Source organism: Phascolarctos cinereus, unplaced genomic scaffold, assembly GCF_003287225.1.
Source record: "Phascolarctos cinereus isolate Bilbo 61053 unplaced genomic scaffold, phaCin_HiC Scaffold_1;HRSCAF=81, whole genome shotgun sequence".
Classification (NCBI taxonomy): domain Eukaryota; kingdom Metazoa; phylum Chordata; class Mammalia; order Diprotodontia; family Phascolarctidae; genus Phascolarctos; species Phascolarctos cinereus.
This window is the reverse complement of record NW_027555514.1, coordinates 69,339,451-69,350,075: the sequence shown is the minus strand read 5'-3', so window position 1 is coordinate 69,350,075 and position 10,625 is coordinate 69,339,451. Positions and strand designations below refer to the sequence as shown.

The 10,625-nt window shown below is 40.5% G+C and overlaps 1 protein-coding gene across 2 annotated transcripts in view; it reads left to right on the top strand.

The window, feature by feature from the left end:
• The first annotated feature begins 3,182 nt into the window (after positions 1 to 3,182).
• KIF5B (kinesin family member 5B) overlaps positions 3,183 to 10,625 on the top strand; it is a 70,221-nt gene continuing 62,778 nt past the window's right edge. Inside the window, exon 1 of one of the 2 annotated variants that reach the window (XM_020990469.2) lies at positions 3,183 to 3,797. In XM_020990469.2, the coding sequence (XP_020846128.1) occupies positions 3,672 to 3,797 (126 nt within the window). In that variant the 5' untranslated portion in view covers positions 3,183 to 3,671. The remainder of the gene's footprint in view (positions 3,798 to 10,625) is intronic. The other variant, XM_020990467.2, reaches the window with a different exon arrangement.

Sequence of the window (10,625 nt, the reverse complement as noted above, 5' to 3'; positions counted from 1 at the left end):
TATATATATATATATATATATATATATATATATATATATATTATATATATATATATATATATAAATGGTACTTATTATTTGTGCTAACTCATCCCTGTTTTTCTTTATGTTTCTTTGGCAATCATCTTCATTTTACCTACAATAGGGTGCACATATCTTTATTTTTGCTCTCATTTTCCTTCCTTTTTTGTTTTCTTACATCCCTGATCTGGGCCTTTTCTGACACCTCCCCCTAGGACTGGAACATAAAGGCACAAAACCTTCAAACCTTTCTTTGCTCCAGAAATCCTTATCTGATGAAGGGATGCTTCAACTCTTCCTCTCCCTGCTTGGAAAGGAAACATTTTTTTGTACAGTCTTTGATTTAAACAAACTATAAAAAAGTGATGTTAACTGGAAGTGACCCCTAAACAGAAAGTTATGTGACTGGGTCAACTGCCAGAAGGAAATGAATGACAGTGAGTCCTACCTAGAGCTTTCTTATGACCTGCTGCCCCCTCCATGAATAATAACAATAACTAACATTTATGTAGTACTGTAAGATTTGCCCTGGGTCACTCCTACCGCTCATCACCTTCACTCCTACACACATGCTGCTGAATGAAGATAGAGAAAAGCACACAACTATTCTGTGTTCACTACAAATTTGTTACACAATCTTAATTGGGCCCTCACTGCTGCTAGGCAATCCTCCTATACCCCCTTATCAACTCACTACCCCAGTAGTGAGTTCTTTTTGTCCCTCCTCAAACCTCCCAAAGTTCTCCCTCCCCTCACCGCCTCAGATGAGAACCTTGCCTCACATTTTATAGAAAGAATTGAGGCCTTTTACCATGAGCACCCTCTTCCTCATCTCCTATCACTCGAATGACTTCTGCCACCATCACCTCCTTCACTCCTGTCTCACATGATGAAGTGGCCTTACTTCTTAAAAGGGCTAATCCCTCTATTTGTTCCAGCGATCTTACTCCTTTCCTTTTCCTCCAACAGACTGCCCCCTCTGTCATCCCCACCCTGTCACTTATTTTCAGTCTCTGTTACTGGCTATAACCATGCCCATATCTCCCTCATCTGAAAAACCTTCAGTTGACCCTTTCATCCCTGCTAACCATCCCATAAATTTTCTGCTCTTTGTGGCTAAACTCCTTGAAAAGGCCATCTACAATAGGTGCCTCACTTTCTCTCCTCTCACTCCCTTCTTAACCCCTTACAATCTGGCTTCCACCTTTATCATGCCACTGAAATGATTCTCCCCAAAGTTACTAATGCTCTCGTTGCCTTTTCTGTACTCTCATTCTCTTTGCCTCTGACACCTGTTGACCACTCTTTCTTCCTAGATACTCTCCTCTCTAGGGTTTTGGAATGCCATTCTCTCCTGGTTCTCCTCCTACTTTTCTGACTGTTCATTTTCTGTCTCTTTTGCTGGATTCTCCTCCAGGTCATGCCTTCTAATTCTAAGTGTCCCTCAAGGTTCTGTCCTAGGCCCTCTTCTCTTCTCTATACTACTTCACTTGGTGATCTCATCAGCTCCCATGGATTTAATTATCATCTCTAACCTGATGATTCTGAAATCCATCTGTTCTGCCCTAACTTCTCTGCTGACCTCCAATCTCACATCTCCAACAGTCTCTCAGATACCTCAAACCATATTTAATGTCTAGCCAACATAGCAAATTCAACATGTCCAAAACAGAGCTCATCTTTCCCTTCCTAATCCCTCCTCTGCCTGCTACCTTCCCTATTACTGTAGAGGACAAGAATATCCTGCCAGTCCTTCAGGCTCACAACCTAGGAATCATCCTGGACACTTCACCATCTCTCATCCCCTACAACCAAGCTGTTGACAAGGTCTGTAGGTTCCACCTTGTAATCTCTCTTCTGACACTGACACACTCTGGCAAAGGCCCTCCTCACCTCACATCTGGATTACTGCAACTGCCTGCCTGAGGTCTTTCCCCACTCCCATCCATCCTCCATTCAGCCACTAAAATGATTTTCCTAAAGCACAGGTCAGATCATGTCACCTCCCTACTCAATAAACTTCACTGGCTTCCTATTGCCTTCAGAAGCCAATACAAAATGCTCTGGTTGCCTCTCATAAACTAGCCCCTTCCTACTTTTCCAGTCTTATTCCACCTTACTCCCCACCATATACTCTTCCATCCAGTAACACTGCTCTTCTGGCTGTTCCACAAACAAGACACTCCATCTCTTGCCTCCAGGCATCCCTCTCTGGAACAGGATCCCATGCCTGGAATGCTCTCTCTCTCCATCTTCACCTACTGGCTTGCTTAAGTTCCAGCTAAAAACCCACTTTCTAAAGGAGGCCTCTTAGAACCCCTCCTTAATTCTAGTGTCTTTTCTGTGTTGATTCTTATTTTCCCTGTACATAGTTTCCTTGTTGCCTCTCCCATGACTGGGAGCTCCTCTAGAGCAGGGAACATCTTTTGCCTCTCTTTGTATCCTCAACCTTAGCACACTGCCTGGTGCACAGTAGGGGCTTCATAAATGTTTATTGACTGATATTTGTTTTCATTTGATTTGATCCTCACAATGAGCCTGAGAGGTAGGAGCTGTTATGTTCCTCAATCTACAGATTAGACAACTGAGGCTTGAAAGAAGTTCAATGACTTGTCCAGGATCACACAGCTAACAAACATCAGAGTTAGGAATTGAATTCAGGTCTTCTTGAGCACAAGTTTAGCATTCTATCCATTGCCCCAGCTATTTTACTTATTCTTAAATAAAAAAATATTATTGGTAAAAAAAATCAAATTAAAAAAGTTCAGCTGTTCAGTTGTCATCAAAAGGTATTAATGGTAAAAAATAAAAATCAAATTTTAAAAATTGTCATCCAAAGGTATTAATGCTAAAAAAAAAATCAAATTTAAAAAGTTCAGTTGTCATAAAAAGGTATTATTGGTAAAAAAATTTTTTAATAAAACAGCTCAGTTGAGTCATAAAAAGTAGGGTATTATTGGGGGGAAAAAAATTCAGTTGAGCTATACATTTCTGGGACGTACACGACCCCTACTAGAAGCCGGGCAGGAAGAAAAGTGCCTAGGAGTTGACCAGACCGAGCCGAGGAGAGGAGGGAGACCTCTTCACGCCTGCGCCCTAGCCCCACCTTCCTCCCTCCCTCGCTTCCCGGGCTCACCGCCGCCCAGAGTGGGGCGGCTGCGCACTGGGTACGGGCCGGGGCCGGGCGGGCGAGCATTCCCAGAGCCGGGCGGGTGGAAGAGCAGAGCAGAGCGGAGGTGGCCTGGGCTGAGCGGAGCCAAGCCCAGCCTATCGTTCTCGCCCTGGGGAAGAGGCTACGCTCCTAGCTTCGCGGGTCCCTGCTTCGTCTCTGCCGCTTCCACTGCCAGGGCTGGGGACGCCGCCGCACACGCCGGACGCTTTGCCGGTCGCCGCCGCCGCCATGGCCGCCATATTGAATCGGAAGTGAGGCGGGAGGGGGCAGAGGCGGCTGCCGGCGCCGGCGCCGGAGGTTGGAGTCGCTCTTCCCGGCCGCCCCCGCCCCAGGGGAGCCCGGCCCTGCGCGGCGCGCGGCTCGGAGCGGAGCGGCTCGGTCGGCGGAGCGCGGCCCCCGCGCACGGCCCCGCTCTCTCGGGCGCCGAGACTGAGCGGCGGGGAGGGGCTCCGGGCCTCGGGCCCCGGCCGCGAGGAAGATGGCGGACCCGGCCGAATGCAACATCAAGGTGATGTGCCGCTTCAGGCCCCTCAACGAGGCCGAGATGGCCCGGGGCGACAAGTACGTCGCCAAGTTCCAGGGCGAGGACACGGTCATCGTGGCGGTGAGTGTCCGCCCTGTCCGGCCCCTCCCGGCGCGGGCTGGGGTGGGGGGGCCGGGGTGCTGGGCAAGGGGCGCTTGCAGCCTCCTTCCCTCCCACGCCCTTTCCGGCCGGGACCGCGGGATCCCGCGCCCCGAATTCCAGGGCATTCCTTGCACTCATGATCCAGCTACTTGTTGGTCCCCATTGGAAACTGTGCCTGTCACTTTTCTTCTGGGTCCAGGGGCGCGGGGGGAGGGGCTGGAAATTAACATTCCAACTAGAACTCGGCTCTGTCTGTCCCTTCCAACCCCACTGGCCCGACCCTGCACTTTCTGCTTCGGTCTACGAATATAAAGTTGTTAGCCATTTGTTCAAAGTGGCCGTAGAAGAACGGGACAGCTTGCTTTGGGAATCAGGCTGCCAGAATTTTTTAGACGAGAAATAGCGAAGTGATCAGAAAGGGATAGGTCCCTCCCCCTTCCCCACCCCCAATCTTTTTGCTCTTTGTCAAAAGGAAACTTGACCGACTTTTAAATTTTTCCTGTCGAAAAGGGTAGAATTGTTGTGTTGTATTTTGACCCAAAGGGAACTTCGCTACAAGAGATGGATCAGTTAACTGGACCTTGTTTTCATTTGATTAGTTACATACCTGAAAATGTAGCCAAGCTGTCCCTTGCAGCCCAGGCTTGGCACAAAGAAAATTACAAAGTTACTTGGTGAAAGGAAGTGAGCCGAGTAGTGCTGTCATAGTTCCTATCAGCATGAGGATGCTAGTAGTGACTAAGCTTTCTCTTGAATAAGGCAAAGACATCGAAGTTGGTTTAGAATAGTGTGCTGGAAGAAATATTTAGGAATACTTTCAATATGCTTTCCCATATGTGCGATGACCGTAAAGTGGATAGTAAGATAGTGCCGACATTGAACTGGTAAAAACTTAATTTTTGTTTTCCTGATGATGCCAGGACAGTCTGTAATGCTAGTTAATTGCTTTGTATTTTAACTTATTTTAATTTTAGCTACTGACGGAATTTTAGCTACTGATATTCCATATTTAATAACACATTTAGAGCAGTTTAATTTGGAAGGAAAATCAGTCATTTGTAGTATTTGGAATAGTGGAGAAGTTTTAAAACCTTAAAATACATGGTAAAGTGTTTTACTTCGTTTCTTTCCCCCCCATTTGGTCTTCCCAAATTCAACGTCAGAAAATGAATGACAGCTCTGAAACGGTGGCTTTTCAGTATGGTCCGGGTCTTTGGCAAATAAAAGCTGACTAGGTGCCAACAGATGGCCTGTTGAAGGACTTGATGTCAGTCTAATTCTTAATCGATAGTCCTTCCTATCAAAAGCTTTTCCTGCAAATTCAAGGAAAGAATAAGTATTTAGGCTTGACCCAGGAGAAGTCACCCTCCAGAAGAGGACACTTATAGGATCTATTACATGATAAATTAAAACCTTTTTCCTTGTAAACTTATTCTTCACATGTTATCTTCCACAGTTGTATTTGTTAATGTTAATATTTATCCTAGGATTTGGTTGTCGTAAGTGTAATAAAAATTAGGTTGGAAACCCTGACACAGTGTGTGAAGAAAAAGTTGGAAGAAACCGTTGAATAATTGTTCCTGCTAAGCATAGATGCCTTAATATTTCACTCTTACTTCAAGATTTCCTTGGTGTAAACAAATGGAACTAGGTTAGGCAGAAAACACAAATAGGTGACCCAACATGAATCAGTCATGAACAGTTGGAAACATTTGGCATTTAGATAAACTAGGAAATAATTTAATTTTGTTTGGAAAAACATACAGTACAAGGGATTGCAGAAATGCAAGTATAGCTTTGAGATTTGATTATGAGGACTTAAGAACTGATGTGTTCATTATCAGTATATTATATCGATTCATGATTTAGAGTGGCTTATTTTCTCTGGATATACCCAGGGATTTTATTTTCCTCAAGACCAGAGGGTTGCATTTTTGGTGAATTCTAGTAAATGGATTACTTTTTTTTAAGCAGGTAGTTAAATGTTTTTGTTTCTTTATTGAAAGTTTTCTAAATGTAATCATTAGTTTGCCATTCTTTTTCCTGAGTCATACTGATTTATTCTTAAACATGTCTGCACTCAACTAAATAAACTTTTATTAGTGAAAGGTACAGGAAATACAAAGACAAAAAATGGAATAGCTCTTGTCCTTTTAAGGAGTTACATTCATCTACCAAGATTGAAATATTAGAGCAGTCTGAATGCTGCTATGGAAGTTAATGTAAGAATCCTACTTCTTCAGCATTCATTTTCTATTCCTCCATACTTAAATGCCTTCCTATCCTTTTCTTAGATGTGACTGATCTGCACACAAATCAGTCTCATTTATAGTCAGTTGGTCTCTGTGTAGCCCTTGTCAGTTTCCTGATTCATCATTTCTACAGGTACAATACATATAATGGATGATAAGTTTGCTATATGAATTTAATAAAAAAGAATTAATTTGATTTTTAAAAATTTCAGCTTGTATAAAGTTGCCCTCTGAGTTTTAGGAAAACAAATAATTATAGTTCAGAGAATTAATGCATTTTGATTTTTGCCTTTATGTTTGGAAAATAAGACTTGATCCCACATAGAAACAACTTGTTTAGTCACAGAAAGTAAACTTGCTCTAACATCAATAAGAAAAACAATTCCTACCTGTTTGGGCAACATTAAGGTGGAGGAACGTGCTGGTTTGCATCACTTTAAGTAGCTTTGCTTTGTAAGAGAAACTAGGCATGCAGACATAGAGAAAGTAGGTTCCCTTAAAACAGGAAAATGAATAGGAAAAGGTACTTCCTACCTGTCGTTTCACCGATTAGGTGGAGCATGCTAGTTTGCATCACTTTGCTAAGCAGCATTCCTTTTATGGTGAATGACTTCACACCGTAGAGTCTGCCAGAACCAAGTATAGGCAGTTGTAGCTCTTGAAATGAGAGGTGGATAAAACTGATTAGGTCATCTTGGCCATTCCCTTGCCTGAGCAGAACAGAGTTGCTTCAATTTGAAGGGCTTGGTGTGGTTTTTGGTGCTTCTGGCTAGCCCAAGAGGGACATTTGATACAGTAGTAGATAGATCGATAGATAGTAAAGAGCAAGAGAGGCTTCTCTGCCTTAAAATACAGAGGAGTACCTCTAGACATATTTGTTGGGGGTTTTTTTTAACAGGAAGTCTTCAAAAAAGTTGGTTTCTATCAAAACATCAAGTAAATGGATATAAGGTTGTGATAGTTAAACCATAGTTGTGTTTTGGATTCACCAAAGTGTTGGCCTAAGTGAGGAAAACCTAAAGTAGTAGACTCTCATGTTATCTGAACAGATGATCTCTATTTAGAATTCCAGAGGAAGGCTGATTCCTTACCAGAATTATATGTTTGACTTTGTTAATAACCAAATTTGGCATTCAGTTTAGTCTGTATGGATGTGTGAGAAAGAATCATCATACATAAGAAATGTAGGATACAAACATAGTCCAGGTAATTGACCCATTTCCTTTTTTTTTTTTTGATTCCCTGTCATGTGAATTCATCTTGTGACTGAGTGCCTGTATACAGGAAATCTGAAACTGAGTATGTCTAAAGATAGGTAAATGGAAAAGTTCCATAGTATATATGTCTAAGGACATGTCTGTAGCTAAGGACCAGGTTCTAGAGTATGTGCATGTCAGAAGTTTTAGTTTTCTGTTGTTCACACTTCAGTTGGAAAGCTGTTCAAGATGTTTCAGTGATCCCCTGTTACCTCTAGGATAAAATACAAAATCTGGCATTAAAGCCCTTTACAAGTGTGGCTCCAGCCTACCTTTCCAAACTTATTTCATATTACTTTCTTTCTCATACTCTGTTGTGTTCCAGTTTGACAAATCTTTGCCTCAGGGCTGGCCCACCTCCTTTTCAATGTTTCTGACACTGTTTCTTGAGTGTATTAATGGAAGCATGCTAAAAATATACTTGCACCTAGTCTAGCATGGCTACCAGAGAAATGTTCATGTAAATATCATTTTTGAATTTTTTAATCTTTAAAGTGAGAAGTTTTAAAACTACTGAATTAGATATACTCTTCACTCCCATTTACTCCACATATCCAGTTAAGTCTTGTCATTTCTACCTTTCTATCTCTCCTCTATGTCCCCTTCTCTTCCCTCACACAATTGTTGCCCTGAGGCTGGCTTTAGTCTCCTCATTCCTAGAGGACAGTAATAGCCTCTCCTCCTTCCATTCCATCCTCCATTCAGCTGCCAAAGTGATTTTCCTAAAGCACACGTCTGACCACATGGCTCCACTTCCCCCCAGAAAAACTCCAGTGGCTTACTATATTACTTCCACTCCAAAGGCTTTTCTCAGTCCTCCCTCACTCCTCCCACTTGTAGCATTATGCTTCTGAGATTATCTTCCATTTATACTGTATATCTTGTATATGTCTGTTTATCTTGTGTATATACACCTTTTTTTGTGTTGTCTCCATTAGGATGTGAGCTCAGAGGAGAGGAACTGTTTTTACCTTTTGTTGAATCCCTAGTGCTTAGCGCAGTACCTAGAACATAGTTAATTGTTTAATAGATTCTTGTTGACTAATACACCAAACATGATCAGTAATTATAAAACTTCTTAAATTACTTTCTAATATGAAGTATCATTTATGTAAAGCCATCTAATGCTTCAAACAGGAAACTCAAGTATGGATGTGTCCTTTCTACTGTGCAGATAGCTTCTAATGCATGCCTTTTTTCCTTTCCCAAGCCACCTGTCTGCTGTACCTTTTTGACAATGTTTAGAATGAGTACAATACCAGAAGTATTTTAAACTTTAGAAGTTAAAACAATCAAGAAGACAAAAGGACACTTTTGAACAACTAGAACTTTATTAGCCATCATGGTCCCAGAGTGAAAGACTTCTGTTTCTTCCTGGTTTGAATTGTGAGGTATACTCTTAAGTTTTAATTGTCGTTTCTGTGTCTTTGCACTGGTTTTTTCACCCCCTTTTTTTAAATCGGGTTTGGAATCCAAAATGTGTTTGCTATTAAGACAGCAATCACAGATGAAGGAACCAAGTTTTATACTGGCTGATAGAGGGAGCACTTGTTCAGGCTTCCAAGAATGAGTTTAAATAAAACCCTGACTCTTGGCCATGTGATTTCTACCACTGGACCAGATTATTAAAACAAATAACATTTTTTTAAAAAATCCTGGAGTAGATAAGGTCTTCAAAACTGGGGTAGATAAGGTCCAAAACTGTCAGATTTGATCCTGTTTCATGACTTTAGTTTAAAAAAAAAAAGATATCTCCATCCTCCATTCCTTTTCATTTCTGCTGCCACTCCCCCCGCTTTGTACCCCATTCCTTACATCTGTATTTCTTGCACTTGTTTCTTAACAGATATACCTGCCTCTCTACTTTCCACCCCACATATTAGCAGATTAATCTGCCTAAAGAAATACTGTATTTGTAAATGTTTTTAGAAGTATTTCTTTAAAGTCTTTAATGGTTTTTTAACTTTTGCCTGTTGCCTACTGAATAAAATCTGAATTCCTTATTCTGGTACTTAAGACAGTCTGGCTACAATTTAACTTTTCAAAGCCTTTCCTTACTATTCCCCTAACTCTATTTTTTTCTTTTTCTTTTTGGAAAAAATTTTTCTTATATTTATTCATTTTGAACTTAAAATACAAAAAGACTAAAAAAAAATTTCCAAGTACACAGCACAGCCTAAAAAAAAAGATTCAGTATAAAACCATGCATTTCCATTTAACACTGTTTACTTTTTTTGAAAAACTATTTAATAAATACTAGATATTGTTTCCAAGGCTATACTGTTTTTCTCTGTTTCCTTCTAAGTTTTCTTTTGTTCTTTGCAGTGCAGTTCTCCCTTAACTTTATATTCTGAACAATCAGGACAACTTATTTTCTGATTGAAGTATGCCAGGCTTTCTGAAACCTTCTTCACCTCTTATGGCCCTGCCTATTGAAATCCTACTCATCTTTTAAAGCCCAGTTCAGATGCCAGTCTTAGATCTCTGATCCTTTGATGCAGATACCTCACCTTCTCCATAATGCTTTTCCTGATCACTAAAGCCAGAAGTAATTCCACCTTCCTGAGTATTCTTGTAACAATTAGTTTGTACCACTAACATAGCACTTAACACGAATGGTATTGTAGCTATTTGAATACACTTTAAAATTCTAGAGTCTAATCTCTTTAAAGACAGAGACCTGGTCTTTTTACATGTCTACTTCACAGTGCCTTGAACATAGACTTTGAATAAATAGCATAAATATAATTATAATGTAGAATAAATTATTTTAGTTCCATAGAAAACATATTTTCACTGCCGAGGTTCATTATAGCTGTAAGATTCTGTATTAAATGTATTTATTTCTTTTATTAAGGTTTTTTTAGAACTGAGAAATTAAATTTTTGTTCTGTTTATAGTGCAATATTCTAATTAAAGAGTGAAAGTATAGCACTTTTCTTTGGATTTTTGCATAGCAATACTATGAATCTATTTTTTCAAAAGGAATGTTTTAGTTGCTGCAGAATTTTTTTAATCATCAGAACAGTTCATTGTCCTTTGTTATACAGAATTGACCATAATAAATTTTTATTGAAATTTTAAATGAGCTCTAGTAAGGGATTTTTTAGAAGACTAGGATAAAACTGAGTAAATGTCTTCATGATGAAGTGAAGTATTGAAAGATCTTGAAGTATCACCAGAAACTCCTACTTACAGGGCAATATTCCTTATTCCTCATACAATCCATAAAGCATCCAAAACAAAAGAAATTCAGGGCCTATTTCACTGTCAAGTTTGGTCTGCCTTAATTGCCCTAT